This window comes from Aquarana catesbeiana, linkage group LG09 (assembly GCF_042186555.1).
Source record: "Aquarana catesbeiana isolate 2022-GZ linkage group LG09, ASM4218655v1, whole genome shotgun sequence".
NCBI classification, from domain to species: Eukaryota; Metazoa; Chordata; class Amphibia; order Anura; family Ranidae; genus Aquarana; species Aquarana catesbeiana.
Window position 1 is genome coordinate 39494339 of NC_133332.1, and position 22609 is coordinate 39516947.

At 44.4% G+C, this 22609-nt stretch overlaps 1 protein-coding gene across 1 annotated transcript in view; it reads right to left on the minus strand.

Moving 5' to 3' along the window:
* LOC141107531 (uncharacterized) overlaps positions 1 to 22609 on the minus strand; it is a 204297-nt gene that overhangs the window by 44123 nt on the left and 137565 nt on the right. Inside the window, exon 12 of the mRNA XM_073598330.1 lies at positions 5837 to 5869. Within this exon, the coding sequence (XP_073454431.1) occupies positions 5837 to 5869 (33 nt within the window). The remainder of the gene's footprint in view (positions 1 to 5836; positions 5870 to 22609) is intronic.

Here is a 22609-nt window from a genome sequence, read left to right on the forward strand (position 1 = left end):
CAGCTCCGTCGACGGATGTCCCATCCTTGGTCGTTGTCTGCAGGGCATCTAGTACTGTCCAGTCATTGGTAAGCAGGCAGTTGCCTATCTTCTGCAATTCCTCCTTTGTCACTGTATTGGAACACTGTGTACAGACCCCTTTACCTTGGGAACACTTTACTGCACTTCCATTTGAACACTGTACATAGACACCGTTACCTGCCATCCTTACAATGAATACCTTTAGCCTGCTTTAAGCCAGTCAGTCAATTAATACATCACTGTGCCTTATTGGATATATTCTAATGAGCTCCAACTGCCGGTGAAGACTAACAGGCCTGCACCTAGGACATTGCTGTGTATACTATTTAAAGGGCCCCACACAATTCTTATTCTACCCGATCCCTCATTAGAATACAAAGGTTGAATAGACCAGCCTGGGGTTCCCTTTTAGAGTGTAATTATCCGCATTAAACATCTAACCTTTCATTGTCCTACAGGTTATCCTTAAGGTGGTATCTCATGCATGACTGTTATATTTCCTCACTGTGAAACTGTTCTTAAAGCTGTCTTTGGGGAATTCTTCAATCTACCCTTCTTTGTAACTTAACTACTGCTTTGCTTATTTCAGTAAAAGCTGAGATAATACAAACATATTGGCTTGTGTGATGTGTTATTCAAAGGTGTTTGTGAAAGTTGTCTGAACCCAGATTGTCAGGTAGGTTGGAAGGTTCACAGGGTCATGGTGATGCAGATGAGCAGGTAAATCCAAGCAGCCCCCTAGGGGGCCTTGCTACATTGGGGATTTTATGTGACCAACACAAAGTGGCACATAATTGTGACTTGGAAGGAAAATGATAAATGGTTTTCAAAATTTTTTACAAATTTATATGTAAAAAGTGTGGCATGCATTTGTAGCCAATACTTTGCAAAACCACCTTTCTCTGCAATTACAGCTGCAAGTCTTTTTGGGGATGTCTCTACCAGCTTTGCACATCTAGAGAGTGACATTTTTTCCCATTCTTCTTTGCAAAATAGCTCAAGCTCTGTCAGATTGGATGGAGAGCGGCTGTGAACAGCAATTTTCAACTTTTGCCACAGATTCTCAATTGGATTTAGGTCTGGACTTTGACTGGGCCATTCTAACACCTAAATATGCTTTGATCTAAACCATTCCATTGTAGCTCTGGCTGTATGTTTAGGGTTCAGTTGTCCTGCTGGAAGGTGAACTACCACCCCAGTCGCAAGTCTTTTGCAGACTCCATCAATCCTCTCATCAGCTCTAACCAGCTTCCCTGTCCCTGCTGAAGAAAAGCATCCCCACCACATGATGCTGCCACCACCATGTTTCACGGTGGGGATGGTGTGTTCAGGGTGATGTGCAGTGCAGTGTTAATTTTGGCAGCAAATTTCGATTTAGTTTTAGTCCCATTTTAGTCTTCTGAAAGTGTTTTAGTTTTAGTCTTTGACTAAAATACCATTTTAGTTTTAGTCCCATTTTAGTCATCGTATTTTAGTCGACTAAACTAAACACCAACTGCAGTATACCATCAGCAAGACAGAACATACATCATCCATTTATCAAAAATGTGACCTCTTAAACTTATGAGGTCACATGCACTTGTCCTCTGCTGGATATTTGCATCCACTTCACTCAAAAAGTAACAATACAGGAATAGTAGCTCTCTCCCAAGAGCGGCCTTTCACCACTCAGTGGACAGATCCCCCAATGAGTAAAGCCCACCCTGTGTGAAAGGGGCCTTATTGTCAATGTCTTCTGTTTGTCCCTATCTCCTTTGCTCTGTCCCCATGTTCTCTTCTCTTTTTCCCTGCTCTATGTCCCCTTTTCTGTCCCCAACTATTCCTTAAAGAGGGTCTCCTGTAGATGTAGCAGCTGCAGGCTGTATAATCAGAAAACATACAATCACATAGAATGAGGCATCTAATCCATGTCCTACCTTCCACTGAGGGTGGACATCTGTGCTGAATGAATGAATGAATTAATTGGATAGCGCTGCAAATGCAAACTGAATTGCCACAAGGCGCTTGGTCCATCCTGTGGGTCCAGCTTGTTAGAAGAGGTAGGTCTTGGGTTTTTTCCTGAAGGCCTGATGGTTTTCTTCCATACGAATGTTGATCGGTAGAGTGTTTCATAGCCGTGGTCCTTGGACTGCGAATCTTCGTTCTCCCTTCGATTTGTAGCGGGATTTGGGAACATGGAGGAGGTTTTGGTAGGTTGATCGAAGACTGTGATTAGGTACGTAGTGTTTTATTTTCTCGCATAGGTATTGAGGCGCGTTTCCATGTAGGCATTTGTGGGTGAGGCAGAGGGTCTTGAATGTGATCCGATCCTTTATGGTTAGCCAATGTTGGCTCCTCGGGGCTGGGAAATGGATTCCCAGGGTTTTTTTTCCATGTTATTAGTCTTGCTGTGGTGTTTTGGATGAGTTGTAGGTGTGCAATCTGGTATTTAGGTAGTCCGGTGTAGAGGGAGTTTGCGTAGTCGAGACGGGAGTTAATGATAGTTCCAACTACTGCCGCTTTGTCCTCTTTTGGAATGAAGGGGATGAGACTGCGTAGCAGGCGAAGAAGATGGTGAGATCCGATGACTACTGATCCAATTTGTGCATCCATTGACATTTCTGAGTCAAAAATGACTCAGAATGCTATGCCATTCCATATCCTGTGCCTGATGGCCCCGCCCCCTGGTATCACTCAGTGCCTCCCTCTGGTCTTACTCAGCTCCTCCCAGGCTCCCCCTCACCTCACTCGCCTTCAGTTCAACGGTAAAATGCTAGACTGGAGGTGGGACTCTGTGGGAGGGGATTTGTCATAGGGCGGGCTCGGGGGAAAGAAGAGGGGGTCAAAAATGAAGGGCCATCATCTGCCCTGCATCTGACTGGGAGAGAGGAGGAGGATGGGCTGAAATTCACAGCGCCTGGAGCTGTGCTGTCTGTCACTGTGTGCGCCGTGTTAGCTGTGCTGAGCGAGGTAAATGTGCAAGCAGGGCTGGAGTCAGCATAAGTCCCTCCTTGCCATTAACGTCCCCCTTTTGTTACTTAACGAAAATGGATTCTATTTTCGTCATAGTTTTCGTCAGTTGATGAAAATGTGCTGTACTTTTAGTTTAGTTTTCGTCACTGTAAAAAAGCCTTTGACGAAAATTATGACGAAAACGTTTTCGTTGACGAAATTAACACTGGTGCAGCGTTAGTTTTCCACCACACATAGCATTTTGCTTTTAGGCCAAAAAGTAAAATTTTGGCCTCATCTGACCAGAGTACCTTCTTCCACATGTTTGCTGTGTCCCCCACATGGCTTCTCGCAAACTGCAAACAGGACTTCTTATGACTTTCTTTCAACAATGACTTTCTTCTTGCCACTCTTCCATAAAGGCCAGATTTGTGGAGTGCATAACTAATAGTTGTCCTGTGGACAGATTCTCCCACCTGAGCTGTGGATCTCTGCAGCTCCTCCAGAGTTACCATGGACCTCTTGGCTCTTCTCTGATTAATGTTCTCCTTGCCCGGCCTGTCAGTTTAGGTGGACGGACATGTCTTGGTGGGTTTGCAGCTGTGCCATTCTCTTTCCATTTTTGGATGATGGATTGAACAGTGCTCTGTGAGATGTTCAAAGCTTGGGATATTTTTTTTTATAACCTAGCCCTGCTTTAAACTTCTCCACAACTTTATCCCTGACCTGTCTGGTGTGTTCCTTAGCCTTCATGATGCTGTTTGTTCACTAACGTTCTCTAATAAACCTCTGCGGGCTTCACGGAAGAACTGTATTTATACTGAGAATAAATGACACAAAGTTGGACTTTGGGGTTGATTAACTAAAGGAAAATAGACTATGCACTTTGGAAAGTGCAGTTGCCCTCTGCAAGTGCAGTTGCTCCAGAGCTTAGTAAATGAGGTAAGGCTTCACTTTGCAAAGAGTACGCAATCACGTGCAAGGAAAATAAAAAGAACAGCATTTTTGATCGCACATGATTGGATGATGGAATTTAGCAAAGTTTCTGCTCATTTACTAAGCTCTGGAGCAACTGCACTTGCAGATTGCACAGTCTGATTCCCTTTAGTAAATCAACCCCCATATTTACAAATTAGGTGACTTCTGAAGCCAATCGGTTACATTAGATTTTAATTAGGGGTATCAGAGTAAAGGGGGCTGAATACAAATGCACGCCACACTTTTTGGATATTCATTTGTAAACATTTTCAGAAAACCATTTATTATTTTCCTTCCACTTTACAATTATGTGCCACTTTGTGTTGGTCTATCACATAAAATCCCAATAAAATACATTCCTGTTTCTGGTTGTAACATGACAAAATGTGGAAACTTTTAAGGGGGTATGAATACTTTTTTGAGGCACTGTATATTTTCTGAAAGCAGACATGCTAAAGAACAAAATAATGGTAGTTCCAATTGTTTAAGTCACACAACATTAGTGTAACGGTTTAAGAAATACACTAAAGTTAGTTTTAGGGCACATAAACAATATTTGTTACCAAATTTTATGATTAAATAGAAAAGATGAGGTTGTGCCAAGTAAATAAATACTCACACATGTCAAGCCTTAACCACTTGCCTACCAGGCACTAACACCCCCTTCCTGCCCAGGCCATTTTTCAGCTTTCAGCGCTGTTGCACATTGAATGACAATTGCGCAATCATGCTACACTGTACCCAAACACATTTTTTTATCATTTTCTTCACACAAATAGAGCTTTCTTTTGGTGGTGTTTAATCACTGCTGGGTTTTTTATTTTTTACAAAAAAATAAAAGACCAAAAATTTTGAAAAAAAAAGGTTTTTTACATTTTTTCTGTCAGTAAATTTTGTAATTAAGTAATTTTTCGCCTTCACTGATGTGCGCTGATGAGGCGGCACCGATGGGCACTGATTGGCTAAACCGGTGGGCATTGATGAGGTGGCACTTACGGGCACTGATGAGGCGGCACTTATAGGCACTGATGAGGTGGCACTGATGAGGAGGCACTAATATGCCGCACTTATGGGCACCGATAGGTGGCACTGATATGTAGTGCAATGGAGGGCACTGTATTGTTACACTATATTTCTTTATTGTAATCAGGGCACTGATGATCAGTGCCTTGATTACATCCCTAGCTGTCTCCTGTGAGGAGATGCCGCTGATCGGCTCTCCTCTCCTCACACTCTGTCAGTGAGAGCCGATTACAGGCATCTCCGTGTTTACATGTGACCGGCTGTGATTGGACACAGCCGATCAAATGGTTAAAGAGCCGCGGATGCCGCTCTTTACACAGATCGGGGTCGCGCCGTGTCCTAGCAACACGGCACAGCCACGATCGCCGCGCTGCAGGCCCCTGCGGCCGCACAAGGGTGGCTGTTCTGGGATGCCATCATATGATGATGCCCCAGAACAAGAGCAGCACCGCCCTGCAGTCATTTGACGGTGAGTAGGCGGCAACCAGTTAAGATGACATGTGCCTTTGAAACAGCTGCAGCCGCTGGAAGTTTGTGTAACCCCCCGCCCTCCCAAGCCACCACTGTATGTAATGTATGATTTATTTATTACAGGTACTTATATAGTGGCATCAATTTATGCAGCTCTTGCATATATATATATATATATATATATATATATATATATATATATATATATATATATATATATATATATATATATATATATATATATATACATATATACATATATATACATATATACATATATATATATATATATATATATATATATATATATATATATATTGTACATTCACATCAGTAATAGAAAAACGGTTAAAATACAAAAGCCACCATAGCGGATTACATTTTTCTGAAGATTTTTCCCCTTTTTACTTACTTGATACAGCAATTACCCACGGCTCTGTAGTCCCTGAAATATAAAGAAATAAATAATCCAGGGTAGAAAAAATACAAACAGTATTCTATGAAAAGTCCATGTAACTTCTGGCTGTAGCAGAATACATTTTCTACCCTTCATAATTCTTCCAAAAGCGAAAGAACTGCGTGAAATAATATGGATACTGTATTCCCAGGTAACCTTAGAGAATGTCTATCTGGCACAATTGTCACCAGGACAAAAAAAAGAGGGGTGAGCCTTCCCTGTGGGGACATACAGACAGCAATAGAAACCTGGTGCATCACCAAACTTGAGTGGATGCGTCTTTCCTGCACCTTCTTTTGTACTTTATAATGGAGCCTTAAAGTGGATGTAAACCCGATTTATGAAATCTGACCTGGGCACATATATCTGCAGTGTTTACTTATCTCTCTCCAAAGCTCTAAGTCCCGTGTCTTTCTGCTGCTACATTTCTCTGTTATCAGCATGATAACTTCTGACAAGTTCTCCGACACAGGACATAAAAGCAGCTGGAAATTTGTGTCTGGGAGGGAACTTAGAGACAGATAAGCAGAGAGCTTGTCTATTCACAGTACAGCTCTGCAAGTTTCTTTGTTCCTTTGCATATGTGGAATGGAGGTGTGTGCCTTTCCTCCAATCAGCTCACACACAGTGTATGCCCAGACTCTACACCCTGCTGGAAGAGGAAGAAAAAATTCTAACAGGATGTGCACTTTCTAAAGAGTCTAGAAAGCTGAAGACAACAGATATAGATGTAAAACTTATGTAAGGAGATTTGTTACATCTCTGTGTATCATCTGAGGCTGTTCACTTCACTGGGTATAGGGGAGGGTTTACATATAATTTTGTGGTTCAGCATTTGGAGTGCTGACTATGCATCTGTATCAACACTAAATAAACATTAAGGGATAAGTGAATAAAACGTAAACATAAATACATCATATAAAACATCAACCTATGTCAATCTTAATGGAGTTGTAAAGGCAGAAGATTTTTTATCTTAATTCATTCTATGAAAATAGGTTTAAAAAAACCTTTCCTTTTGTGCGTAGCAGCCCCCCCCCCAAGCACCCCCCAATTACTTACCCAAGCCCCATCTCTCTCCAGCGATGTCCACGAATGTCTAAGCCACCTGGGACACAGTCTGAGAAACAGCAGCGGTGCCATTGGCTGCCGTGGCTGTCAATCAAAGTCAGTCAGCCAATCGGGGGAGAGAGGAGGCGGGGCCAGGTTGGGGCTACGTGTCTGAATGGATACGCAAAGCTCTGACTCTGCTTGGGAATATCAGAAAAAGGAATTGTCCCCCGTAAGGGGTTTTCTAGGCAGCAAAAAGTATTAAAAAATATATATAAAAAAATGTAGTGTTTAAGTCTTTTTATTTATAACAAAGTATCAAAAATTTCTACCTTAGACATAATGATCAGGACATGAGCTGTGATACACAGTTGGTAGATAAAAACAACATTAATGACATGGCAGTGTACAATAATGATACATATTGATCATGCACTATGAACAAATGGTATATGAATCTTGTGAATGAATCCTGACATGTTTCGACCCCCTGGGGTCTTCTTCAGAGTATTTGGTGGACTGTAAAATGTTAACATATATGGTAATTCTCCATTGGTAGTAAAAAGAAAAAACAGTGTTGAGTATTTATTCATGTATATTTACAAATCACGATGTATTGAGCCACATTGGTGACCTCTGAGTAGAAAGGACCCCCTTACTCGACCCCAGCGTCTCTAAGTGGTCAGCTCAGTCAACGAGAGGGATCGCTGCTCATGCATGCCTTACAAGGAGTCATGCAGCGGGTAATCCCAAAATTTCTCAGGGAGGTTGAGGGAAAAGACAGGCAGCACCTGTGATGGAGGTATTATATATCGGATAAATGGACAGTTCCAAGGGGTAGTTGAAAAATTTTCTTGTACCTTGATCTATTATATGTACACTAAGTGTGTGTTAAGTATCAAATCTTACCACTAAGTGGTCTGGATGATGAAAACAGAGGATGTGAGATAAAGTGATGGAAAAAGACCAAGTGAGGAAAAAAGGGGATGGAAAGAGGGAAGGGAAGGAGGGAGAAGGAAAAAAAAAGGGGGGAGGGGGGAAAAAGGAGGGAGAAAAAAGTGTGGAATAACGTGAAGGAGGGGTAAGGGGAAGGGGGGGAGGACACAGACCAGTTAGAGTGACTATGGGTGAAGTATGAATATGAATGTAATTGAAATACATCTAAGCCGATTGGGACTATTTGTGAGGGTAAGTGGCTGTGTGGGTAAGAAAACAGATGAGAATGATGAAAATGTGTGTGAGAGTGAAAGTGAAACTGTGAGTGCAAGAGCAAGAAAGTGAGTATGTGAATATACAACAACAGGAAAGTGCAGAATCACACTAACATTAAATAATGAATGAAAACAATATGCCCCTTGCACACACAAAACACCCACAAAAAGGTGGATAGGTAAAAAAGAGTGAAAAGTGAAAGGATGAATGTGCATGGAGTGAACGTGCTAAGGTGAATTTACCTTAATCGGTATGAAGGTAATTCCAATTGAAGAAAAGGGGGCACAGAGAAGTGTACCCCCTTTTATTGTACACAATATCAAGTGTGGGACAATCTACAATATCAAGGAATTATAACAATGAATGAATTGTCCAAACTATAAAGTATAGGCAAACAGCCATTATGGAGACCAGACATCATGGAATGTTATATAATTGTATAGGTAGTCTTACCGGTCCTCAATTGGCGCTGCAAGCATGTGGGTGTCCGAGTGGAGCAATGGGGATATCCTTATTGGAGTCCCCATAGTGCTCAGTTTCATTTTATAAGTAAGCCTATTAGGAAGCCATTTACCTTGATGATGCACAGCTACCGCCGATCCATTCCCCAGTTAATTCCCCCCCTGATAGAGATGGTGATGCATTAGCGTCACTCCAGGCGTGACTCCCCCGGCATTCCTGGAAGAGTCTTGGCTCTGCCGTCGTTCCCGAAGCAATTGCGTAGACGTTGTGACGGCACGCGCGAGGGTTTGCGCGCACGTGGGCACAGCCACAGCGCTCGGAAAAGGTCCGGGGACGCTGCTGACAGGGAAAATAATTGCACTCCAGGTGGTGCTGCCATCTGGTGGGTGCTTAGGGAGGCACAGGGCCCTTGTGTCTCCCCACCCTGCCAGGAAGATACACTAAGGCAGGGGTCTCAAATTTCGCCAAACCGGCAGACCAGGGACCAGGGGTAGAGCTAAACAGGGGGAAAAAAAGAAAAAAATGAAAAAACCGAGGAGAAATACATGTTTAAAAATATGTAACATATAATATGTAACACATATGCACTGACATATAAATGTCAGTGCATCATATATCAACATGTGCCATGTACACACTGCCGATGGCAGATGTGCACAGTAATGATTATAACAAACAAGATTGAACAAAATTGTAAGAAAAATCAATTAGGGCTGTGAGCTATTAGGGTGCAGTACAGAGTCCATGTATTGGTAGACGTGAGCGGATATTATGAATGGCATTCCAAGTAAGTTTATGTTGGTCAAACAACAGGTAGCATGAAGACACATGAGGTAATATAATCCCTCTTATCCAATTGGAGAAAAAGTAGTTCGTGGGTTGGAATGTTGGGTAAGGGACCTATCCTGGCTTAATGTCCAGGATGTCCCCCAACCAACATATCCAATATTTGTCCATTACAGACAAGATGGAATAGGGCAAACAGGAGCATGTAAGTTATCCGAAAAGTAATCAGAAAACTGAGGAAGGGTTCAGGAATAATAAGGCATTGATTGATGTTGGATCAGGTGACATATTTATCCCTAGATGATCTTTCACAGCTTATGGGATATTAGAGTGTAGAAATGCCATTGTCAATGTGTTTTCCCTGAAGAGAATCCTCGTAAGAAAGGGGCAAACAAAATAGATTAGTTGAGGCCAGGAGGTGATGTAGCCTGTAGCTGGAATATCCATTTCTGTTCTTTTTGTAAAAGGACCTTATTCCAGTCACCCCCTCTGTCTGGTATATGCATCCTGTGGAGAGCTGTGAACATTACTTTGGGTAATGTATAGCAATGCACAGAAACAGCATGTCTTCCCACAGGGAGATATGGGTTACCTATTTGCATGCTGTACATACGTCTCCAAAATTCCTGTTTCATTTTGCCTATGTAATAGGCGCCACACTCACACTCCATGAGGTATACCACACCTCGAGCCTGGCAATTCACGAAGTGTGCAGGCTTAAATGTTTCTCCATTGATCTTTTATGTTTGTTTTTATATTCACTTTGAACAAGTCTATCCTTAATTGAATTTGCTCATTTATAAGTTATGGCTGGTTGATTGGGAACAAGCTGTCTGAGTTTAGGGTATTCGGTTAGAATACTCCAGTGTCGTTGTAAAATATTTTTGATGGCCACATGTTAGCGTGAGTAATGCATCACAATGCGAGTGGGATTGGAATCAAAATTCAAAAGGGATTTAGATTTCAACAGCAAATTAGATCAGGATTGCACTGTGCTACCCCCCAGACGATGTCTAAGAGGATGAAACGCGTCGGATAGGACCCCACTGCCACCATTCTTTTTACAGCGCTGATTTTAGTACTTCATGTGAGTGTACCCTTTTTTAATAAATTTGGTATATTTTTTTACGGAATTACACTATGTGGCTTCTCTCCTTTTCATTCCATTCTACGGCCATTTGCTTTTCAACATTATCCTGAGTGACCTACTAGCCACCGGTTTGCTTTCGGATTTTCACCTCCATCACTTCTCTGGAACATCCATCAATACCCACCACCCAAGCCTGATTTGACCCAGTTGGGCGTACGCCCTTTTGGGTCCACGTCATCTGGTAAGCCTCCCCAATGTTGGTGGTGGTGCGTCTCTTCTGTGTTCACCTCAGATGTCACACATTTGATATGTTCCTTGCACGAAGTCACTGATTATACATCTACCTATTTATGAGTCTTACATAGACGGAGGACTGTTCTATGTTTTCTGTGATACCCGTATTTATTGGTTGGACATTTTATATGTTAAACTTTTAACGCTACACATTTGTTTTGTTCACTGTGCTGCCCTGACCTGTGGAGAGGTGAAAGGGGTACAGGAGGAGGACACAGCACACTGATAATGTGGATAAGTAATATGATGGTGGGCAGAGGAGGAGGCTACTGTGAGGATGTATCATGTCCGCAGTCTCTGTCCACCTCCTGTAGTATGTCTGCAGTCTTTCTCCACCTCCTGTATCATGTCCGCAGCCTCTGTCCTTCTCCTGTAGTATGTCTGCAGTCTCTGTCCAACTCCTGTATCATGTCCACAGCCTCTGTCCTTCTCCTGTAGTATGTCTGCAGTCTCTGTCCACCTCCTGTATCATGTCCAAAGCCTCTGTCCTTCTCCTGTAGTATGTCCACAGTCTCTGTCCACCTCTTGTAGTATGTCCGCAGCCTCTGTCCACCTCCTGTAGTATGTCCGCAGTCTCTGTCCACCTCTTGTAGTATGTCCGCAGCCTCTGTCCACCTCCTGTAGTATGTCTGCAGCCTTTGTCCACCTCCTGTATCATGTCCGCAGCCCCGTCCACCTCCTGTAGTATGTTCGCAGTCTCTGACCATCTCTTGTCTTTTATCATGTCTGCAGTCTCTGAGGGGATCCTAGAAAGGAGTCAAGATTGGGAGCGCCGCCGGGATGGGGGTTACGGGAAGAGACAGACATGTGTGGACTGTGGAGAGGAGACTATAGAATAGCCGCCAAGCTGGAGCCATCTGACTGAGCCCTGCAGGGTGCACCTGAGAGGAGGTCAGTGACAGTGCCATCAGGCCAGTCTGAGGGGAGTCATTGATGTAAGGGGGAAGTAAATACAATAATGTAAGAGGGCACTGATATAAAGGTTCCCCTCTATATTAGTAATCCCCCCTTACCTTAGTGTATTCACTCTGCGGAAGGTGGTCTCTGGTCACCATCCTGCACCTGCAGACTCTGATGTAAGGGGGAACTCTCTGCTGGCCGGGGGGTTATAGTAACCTGACCTTCATGTAAATTGAGAAATATATTTTTTGACTTTTGTTTAACTTAAACACGTTGCTAATAGCACTAGCTATGTGTTTATAGTTCAAATATTGATATTTACAATGTTTAGCACTAAAAACAGTAATTTTAGGTACTTTTTTGCAGTGCCAGTAAAAAAATATGGATCTACCAGTAAATTTCATGATTTTTTCCCAGTAAAAAATTGGCGCTGTTTGTAAATGTTGGCGTTCTGCCAGTAAATTTCACTTCGGGGGGTTGGCAACACTGTCCTGAATGCAGAGCAAAGTTGCCACTGTCCTGTAGGCTGTGTTTGCTTGCACAAAAGTTGAATGAAAAAAAGTTAGTGTTGTCATTACCAATATAAAAGCCTGTAGCTTGTCAATCAGCACCTGGCCACCAATGTTCCAAAAACCAAACCAATCAAAAGGAGGTATACTGTATGTGATCATCAATCATGGATCAATGTCCTGCTGTTCCCAGAACCACACCTCATGAACAAACAGGAAAATCTAAATGTCAAGTACAGAACAGAGTGCACTGGCCTTGTGTAGCAAATTAGTCCATTTATTGTTAAAAACGGACCTATATACAGAAAACTTCCTCATCCATGTGTTTATGGACCTTGCTTTGTGCACTGATCTAAATCCTTTGGTGGAGGGGGGATTATGGTGGGGGGTTGTTTTTCAGAGGTTGGGTTTGGCCCCTTAGTTCCAGTGAAGGGAACTCTTAAGGCGTCAGCATAACAAGACATTTTGGACAATTTCATAGACATGTGCACACTGAAATATTTTGTTTTGAAAGTTTGGTTTCATCCGAAAAATTAATTAATTTAGTTACTCCCGAAATGTATTTTTATTTATTTTGTTTCGTTAAAAAATGCATTCGTACGAAAATCCAAATTAATTAAGGTTGAATCTGTCAACTGAAGACTTATGGTGTCTGTCGGATGTTCTAAGAAGATTCGACGAAGCAGCTAAACTGTACGATGCCGCGATCGTACATTTCCGGTCGAATGCTCCGCCCACAAGCTATAGTAGAATTCTAATGTTGTTTGACTAGTAATAATTATAACACTATAACATTAGAATTCTTCTATAGCCTATGGGTGGAGCATTGGACCATAAATCATATTTTTGATATCGCGACGATCATATGTTTTTAACTGCTTCGCAGAATCTTCATGTCTCTATAATGTTCAATCTTTTCTCTCTATGTCGAAAAATCTTGGACTAATAGAGTTAGGTTAGGCACATTCGACATACAGATTGCTATTGTTACCGTCATGTCGAATCTTCTATCTATCTATATTGAACCTCATGACAATTATTAAAATCCTTCCAATTACTTCACCATTTGTACTTTATCGTCACCATATGCTTCATTTAAAGTCCCACCACCCTGTTCTCGCCCCTTCTTTTGATATACAATAGGGATGGAAATATGTGACCTTACCAGGCCACAATTTCAATTAAAGTCCCAAGGGATGGACTATCAGCCTCACCAGGCCAGATGTCCTCAAAGTCCCTACCCCCTTGCCTTTGCTGAAATACTAGATATAGGGATGGAAGCATGTAAATACCCCTTTTCCCCTCTTTTTGCAACCCTGATCCTATGACCAATTCCCCTTGATTCATCTTTACTAGTCCATAGTGTACATCTTAGTTATTCAACTACCCAACTCCTTATATATATATATATATTTTATCTAATTCCAGCTTTATCACATTTTTTATTCTGGTTTTATACTTTATACCACCGAGTGTCATTTTTGCCATGCGCTGGTCCGCTTTGGTTGTGGGTTGGGCCGTGCTGCTTACCGTCCGGGCGTTCTCCTTTCCCGGGAGCTGTGACGTGCCTGATGGGCCCCCTCCCACCCTTTGCCTTCCTCATGCCTGGAGGGGTGGTGGCGCCGTCGCCGCACGTCAACGTCACGCATCCCGTGCTGGACGCCTGATGCTTCGGAGTCCGGCGCGTGGTAGCCACGCTCGCGAGCAGTTCAGGGGGGCGGCGGCGGCTGGGGGGTGGAGCGGTCTATGCCCGCCCTGCCTCCTCCCCCTTCCCCCGTCATCCTGTTACGCTGGCGTGACGTCGGCGGCGTCCTCGCCGTGGCGCCTACTTGAGCGTCTTCCGGGCAGGTTCTGTTACTCAAGGCTCCCTGCACACTTGTTTGCACGCCAGTCCAGGCTCTGTCTCTCTGACACCCCTTCCCAATACTCAGGTACAGTCACTGTTACCACCATCTCTGGTCTCTACCTTCACTCCCCTCACTGTCACCCACAACCTCCCCCTTGGGTTCACCCCCAGCTGCACTCCACTCTGCATCCAGCCCCCCTTTCGCTGTCCACTTCACCCACACCTTCACTCCCCAATTGGGTTTTTCACCCTCTTCCTCACACTCTTTTTCCCCGGTACTAATTGCCCTACCCCTTCACCCATTCTTTCATCCAGGTTGCCTTGTTCCTTTGCCTGCCATGGTTGTCGTCTCGGGGGGCGCTCCGGGGGAGATGTCCGCCGCGGCTCCCGGGTGGGAGTGCCATTCCGGATGGCTTTGCTTCACGGCACCACACCGCCACCATACGAACCTAGTGAGTCTATTGGCATTTAGATGGGGGGTTCTACCCCGCTATTTTATATACATGTTTTCAGCCTAATCAATTGAACCAACCCTCTTACCCCCAGATTCATCATGTGCTTGCTCCTGACGAGTGACCGCCAGTCACGAAACGCGTTGAGCTGCCACACGTTTTGATTACCAATCAGTACCCATGATACCATGTCCACCCTCTTTACCCTTTCTGGTTTGGATCTTGTGGTCATAGGCCGTGCAAGGATTACTATGTATTACCAACTTTTACCCTTACCTTTCTTGGTGAAAAATTTGGAAGTTATAGCCTATGATACAATGTGACAATGAACTTGCAACATTTTATGTTTTACATTATTATGCTATCAATGCTATGTATTCTATATTTTACATGTTCTATATTTGACTGTACCTCATGACAATTATTAAAATCCTTCCAATTACTTCACCATTTGTACTTTATCGTCACCATATGCTTCATTTAAAGTCCCACCACCCTGTTCTCGCCCCTTCTTTTGATATACAATAGGGATGGAAATATGTGACCTTACCAGGCCACAATTTCAATTAAAGTCCCAAGGGATGGACTATCAGCCTCACCAGGCCAGATGTCCTCAAAGTCCCTACCCCCTTGCCTTTGCTGAAATACTAGATATAGGGATGGAAGCATGTAAATACCCCTTTTCCCCTCTTTTTGCAACCCTGATCCTATGACCAATTCCCCTTGATTCATCTTTACTAGTCCATAGTGTACATCTTAGTTATTCAACTACCCAACTCCTTATATATATATATTTTTTATCTAATTCCAGCTTTATCACATTTTTTATTCTGGTTTTATACTTTATACCACCGAGTGTCATTTTTGCCATGCGCTGGTCCGCTTTGGTTGTGGGTTGGGCCGTGCTGCTTACCGTCCGGGCGTTCTCCTTTCCCGGGAGCTGTGACGTGCCTGATGGGCCCCCTCCCACCCTTTGCCTTCCTCATGCCTGGAGGGGTGGTGGCGCCGTCGCCGCACGTCAACGTCACGCATCCCGTGCTGGACGCCTGATGCTTCGGAGTCCGGCGCGTGGTAGCCACGCTCGCGAGCAGTTCAGGGGGGCGGTGGCGGCTGGGGGGTGGAGCGGTCTATGCCCGCCCTGCCTCCTCCCCCTTCCCCCCGTCATCCTGTTACGCTGGCATGACGTCGGCGGCGTCCTCGCCGTGGCGCCTACTTGAGCGTCTTCCGGGCAGGTTCTGTTACTCAAGGCTCCCTGCACACTTGTTTGCACGCCAGTCCAGGCTCTGTCTCTCTGACACCCCTTCCCAATACTCAGGTACAGTCACTGTTACCACCATCTCTGGTCTCTACCTTCACTCCCCTCACTGTCACCCACAACCTCCCCCTTGGGTTCACCCCCAGCTGCACTCCACTCTGCATCCAGCCCCCCTTTCGCTGTCCACTTCACCCACACCTTCACTCCCCAATTGGGTTTTTCACCCTCTTCCTCACACTCTTTTTCCCTGGTACTAATTGCCCTACCCCTTCACCCATTCTTTCATCCAGGTTGCCTTGTTCCTTTGCCTGCCATGGTTGTCGTCTCGGGGGGCGCTCCGGGGGAGATGTCCGCCGCGGCTCCCGGGTGGGAGTGCCATTCCGGATGGCTTTGCTTCACGGCACCACACCGCCACCATACGAACCTAGTGAGTCTATTGGCATTTAGATAGGGGGTTCTACCCCGCTATTTTATATACATGTTTTCAGCCTAATCAATTGAACCAACCCTCTTACCCCCAGATTCATCATGTGCTTGCTCCTGACGAGTGACCGCCAGTCACGAAACGCGTTGAGCTGCCACACATTTTGATTACCAATCAGTACCCATGATACCATGTCCACCCTCTTTACCCTTTCTGGTTTGGATCTTGTGGTCATAGGCCGTGCAAGGATTACTATGTATTACCAACTTTTACCCTTACCTTTCTTGGTGAAAAATTTGGAAGTTATAGCCTATGATACAATGTGACAATGAACTTGCAACATTTTATGTTTTACATTATTATGCTATCAATGCTATGTATTGTATATTTTACATGTTCTATATTTGACTGTACCTCATGACAATTATTAAAATCCTTCCAATTACTTCACCATTTGTACTTTATCGTCACCATATGCTTCATTTAAAGTCCCACCACCCTGTTCTCGCCCCTTCTTTTGATATACAATAGGGATGGAAATATGTGACCTTACCAGGCCACAATTTCAATTAAAGTCCCAAGGGATGGACTATCAGCCTCACCAGGCCAGATGTCCTCAAAGTCCCTACCCCCTTGCCTTTGCTGAAATACTAGATATAGGGATGGAAGCATGTAAATACCCCTTTTCCCCTCTTTTTGCAACCCTGATCCTATGACCAATTCCCCTTGATTCATCTTTACTAGTCCATAGTGTACATCTTAGTTATTCAACTACCCAACTCCTTATATATATATATTTTTTATCTAATTCCAGCTTTATCACATTTTTTATTCTGGTTTTATACTTTATACCACCGAGTGTCATTTTTGCCATGCGCTGGTCCGCTTTGGTTGTGGGTTGGGCCGTGCTGCTTACCGTCCGGGCGTTCTCCTTTCCCGGGAGCTGTGACGTGCCTGATGGGCCCCCTCCCACCCTTTGCCTTCCTCATGCCTGGAGGGGTGGTGGCGCCGTCGCCGCACGTCAACGTCACGCATCCCGTGCTGGACGCCTGATGCTTCGGAGTCCGGCGCGTGGTAGCCACGCTCGCGAGCAGTTCAGGGGGGCGGCGGCGGCTGGGGGGTGGAGCGGTCTATGCCCGCCCTGCCTCCTCCCCCTTCCCCCCATCATCCTGTTACCCTGGCGTGACGTCGGCGGCGTCCTCGCCGTGGCGCCTACTTGAGCGTCTTCCGGGCAGGTTCTGTTACTCAAGGCTCCCTGCACACTTGTTTGCACGCCAGTCCAGGTTCTGTCTCTCTGACACCCCTTCCCAATACTCAGGTACAGTCACTGTTACCACCATCTCTGGTCTCTACCTTCACTCCCCTCACTGTCACCCACAACCTCCCCCTTGGGTTCACCCCCAGCTGCACTCCACTCTGCATCCAGCCCCCCTTTCGCTGTCCACTTCACCCACACCTTCACTCCCCAATTGGGTTTTTCACCCTCTTCCTCACACTCTTTTTCCCCGGTACTAATTGCCCTACCCCTTCACCCATTCTTTCATCCAGGTTGCCTTGTTCCTTTGCCTGCCATGGTTGTCGTCTCGGGGGGCGCTCCGGGGGAGATGTCCGCCGCGGCTCCCGGGTGGGAGTGCCATTCCGGATGGCTTTGCTTCACGGCACCACACCGCCACCATACGAACCTAGTGAGTCTATTGGCATTTAGATAGGGGGTTCTACCCCGCTATTTTATATACATGTTTTCAGCCTAATCAATTGAACCAACCCTCTTACCCCCAGATTCATCATGTGCTTGCTCCTGACGAGTGACCGCCAGTCACGAAACGCGTTGAGCTGCCACACGTTTTGATTACCAATCAGTACCCATGATACCCTGTCCACCCTCTTTACCCTTTCTGGTTTGGATCTTGTGGTCATAGGCCGTGCAAGGATTACTATGTATTACCAACTTTTACCCTTACCTTTCTTGGTGAAAAAATTTGGAAGTTATAGCCTATGATACAATGTGACAATGAACTTGCAACATTTTATGTTTTACATTATTATGCTATCAATGCTATGTATTGTATATTTTACATGTTCTATATTTGACTGTACCTCATGACAATTATTAAAATCCTTCCAATTACTTCACCATTTGTACTTTATCGTCACCATATGCTTCATTTAAAGTCCCACCACCCTGTTCTCGCCCCTTCTTTTGATATATCGAACTGTTGTCGCAACAATACGAAACTTTTTTTAGGGGGATTTCAGATTCTGCGCGTTCATTATCGTTTTGTTAAAATGAACACGAAAATCCCAGAAATTCGGATGAAAACGCATTCGGACAATAACTAATGAACATGTCTACAATTTCATGCTCCCAAATTTGTGGAAACAGTTTAGGGATGGCCCCTTCCTGTTCCAACATGACTCTACACCAGTGCACAAAGAAAGGTCCATAAAGACATGGATAAGTGAGTTTGGGGTGGAGGAAACAACTGACTGGCCTGCACAGAGTCCTGACCTCGACCCAGCAGAACACCTTTGGGATGAATTAAAGCGGAAACTGTGAGGCAGGCCTTCTCATCCACATCAGTGCCTGACCTCACAAATGTGCTTCTGGAAGAATGGTTAAACATTCCCATAGACACACTCCTAAACCTTGTGGACAGCCTTCCCAGAAGAGTTGAAGCTGTTATAGCTGCAAAGGGGGGGGGGGGGCAACTCAATATTGAACCCTACGGACTAAGACTAGGATGCCATTAAAGTTGTCACAATACTTTTGGTAATATAGTGTGTATATGTATATATATATATATATATATATATATATATATATATATATATACACACACACACACACACACACACACACACACACACACACACACACACACACACACACACACATGGACATGTGCAAGAAATCCAGCATATAAACAGGATTGCTACTGTAGCCAAGTCCCGGGTCCCTTGAGGCCCAATGGTGACCTCCAGAGTTAGGAACAGCTGACATCCTTATGTGTACAGTGGGTTACAAGGCATGGTGGGTGTACTGAAAGGTAGATTGATGAGCGCCAGACACTTCTTGAATGCAAAGAGATTTATTGTCTCTTAAACAGAACCGTGGAGGGAGGGTTGGGGTCAGGACACCCTTTAGTAGATGCAATGGTAATTATCAGACTCCGAGACTTCTATAGGCAGACAGCCATGCATGGAAAGAGATCCAGCTAGACATCACATCTGCATGAGTAGGACCGCTGTCAATGGCAACAATCTTGTAACAGTTTCTAACACGGTTGCAATGAACTCCTCCACTTCTTCTACAATCCCCTATTGTAGAACTTCACTCAGTTGAGCTCCCAGTCTTTCACTAGACTAGCAAATCCACTGCCACTGGATCTCCTGAGCTCTTCCAATCTTCTCACTCAGTATCTTCTTCAAGCATCACCCTCTCATCCTTGCTGGGTCCCTAGCTTGGCACTCACAGATACTCCTCAAGCGTCACCCCACTAGCCTGCTTGGTCCCTGGCTTGGCACACAATAATGCTCCGCAAATGTCACCTCCACTGGTTGGGTCCCTGGCTTGGCAACTGCTGAAGTTTTCCCAATTATTCACGGCTGGTGAGAATACTGCTCAGGTACTTGCTTCAGCTACTCACAGTGATCTCTGGTATCAAAGTGGATGGTCCCTTAGTAGTGACAGCTTCCCCCTCTACCTCCGACCACAGCTGGTTCTCCGGCTGGCAGAACTGTTGCTTCTGGTTGGACTGCAAGCCGCAGTCTCAACCCCATGCTGCTCTCCTGCTTCTGGATAGGCCCACAGACAGCCTAGATGTCCCCGGGATAGGCCCAAGGCTTATGGCCTAGCAGCCCGGGGCATTACAACACAGGTCCACCCAGACAGCTGTCCAGGTGGCACAGAACCCCAATCACCTAACTATACCCAAATAAATAGGCTCTCCCAGCAAGCCAAGGGATCCAAGAAAATACCTGCCCATTGGCTGAGACACCCCATTCATTCCTAATCTGTCCTTGCAATGCCCTTGTCTTGTCTAATGTCACCAGGTACCCGACCACCTAGCGACAGAAGTGCAGCAATTTCAGAGTTAGGGTCAAATCAATTGATCTCCTCAATTGACAATTAGCCAACGCAACTAGCACTTGGCAGGTAAATTTAATAGCAACCCTGCCTAAAAACCAGGGTGCTACACTACTATCTAATATGCCCTTTGCAGATATCAACTCCACAGGATACCTTATGATACTAATGTGGGCATTGTTGTCTACATATGATAAAAACTAGAAAATAATAGCCAATTTACTTATTGTTTAGACTAAATTCTGCTTTCATACTGAGGCGCTTTGCAGGAGCTATAATGCTAAAAATAGCGCCTGCAAAGTGCCCTGAAAGTGCCTCTCCTCTCACTCCAGTGTGAAAGCCCGAGTACTTTCACACTGGAGCGGTGCGCTGGCAGGACTGTAAAAAAAAGTCCTGCAAGCCGCATCTTTGCAGCGCTGTAGGAGCGGTGTGTACACCACTCCTAAATCGTCCCTGCCCATTGAAATCAATGGTCAGCGCTGCTCTGCGGGCGGTTTTAACCCTTTTTCGGATGCTAGCGGGGGTTAAAAGTGCCGCGCTAGAGGTCGAAAAGTGCCGCTAAAACGACGGTAAAGCGCCGCTAAAAATAGCGGCCGACGCCCCCAATGCCCCAGTGTGAAAGTAGCCTTATATATATATATATATATATATATATATATATATATATATATATATATATATATATAATGTTTTTCCAGCCCCAGTGAATTGTACCTGATTGATGAGTTGGAGTTCAATTAATCTGCACCTTGTCCCAGACCTTTTGAAGGTATGCAATATTATATATACAGTATAGATAATGTCTCTACTTTGTAATATTTGAATGTAGGTGGTGGGTTTTACAAACAATATGCACACATACAACATATTATTCATGTCAGGTCATTGAACCCAAGACAAGGCCATATGGTGGTGTCCTAGTCCTTTCTCTAGTGATCCCCCTGCGCTCATCCATGAAATGTTTATAATCAATAACGCTCCAGTATAATCTATATACAGAAAGTATGTAAAATGTCACATATTTTGGATACAGTTCAATATCACAATGTAAAATCAGATGATGTATTGTTTTATTTAATATTCTTTTGTATTTCACATTTTTGTAGCTTTGACCTTGTTCATATTCCTGAAGAAGTGGTATATTGTTCAGAGAAATGCATTAAGTTTGGCCTCCATCCCTTCACCTGATTTGTTGATTCATATCATTCAGTGATGATGTTCTATGATATTAAAGCAGAAGTATAGCCAAACCTATTTTGGCTATACTTCTTCTGGGCTAAAGCCCACTCACGGCTGATGTCACAGAGCCAGTCCAGGCTCTGAAAAGATCCCGACCATATGATTGGGATTCATCTAGAAGCCTGGGCAGACACCTAGCTCAGCCTCCTAGCAATCTGCTGAGAGCCTGAGACAGCCACTCCCACCCCCTCCACAGTACAGCGCTCCAGTGAGCGCCGGAGGGGCAGAACAAATAGCTGGTGACTGACAGTCACCAGCTCTCTGCTCACGGAAAATTGAGAACTGAGCGATCAGCAATCTTTGACCATCCAGTTCTCAGCCTAAGTGCCGGTTCACACTGCTGCACTCTGTGAGATTGCATGCGATTCGCACCGCACTGCAGTGCAAATCACATGCGATGTCCATGCGATGCAATTTCAGCCATATAGCTAGTATGGCTGAATTTGCATCGCATTCGGACCAAACTCACACAGGACCCTTTTTTTGGTCCGCACCAGAATCGGATTGCGTGGGTGTTCACACCCATGCGATCTGATTAATGTCCAAACTGTCAGTTCGCAGTGCCAAATGTGAGCTGAAATGGGGGTGTCATTAACAATGTATTGACACTCCCAGCAGTTCGCATATGGCAGTGTGAACTGCAGGTGCGATGCAGGAACCCGCATTGGATTCGCAGGATTCCCGCATTGCACAAGTGTGAACCGGCCCTTGGAGCCGGCAGGGGACAGATGCAGCATTGGATTGTTTTGTTTTTTTTGTTAGCCCATACTTCGCTTTTAAGTTATCATATATAAATTGATCGTATTAATATTGCTAACAGCAGGCTTGAATTACGAGTGAAATATCTTTTTAGTATTATTTTGTTTTATATGTAATAAAAATAATTGATTTGGTACCTCAAAAGTCTGCCTTTTTGCTTTTAACCACATGAACACTGGACTGTTTCATCCCTTTCCAGTCCAGGCCATTTTTCTACACTGTCACACTTTTAATGACAATTACTCAGTCCTGCAACACTACCTTGATTCACAGACAGAACTTTCTTTTGGTGGTATAAGCACTGGGTTTTTATTTTTAGCTATATAAAAGGAAAAAAAAAAAAATTGAAAATAAAAAGTTTTT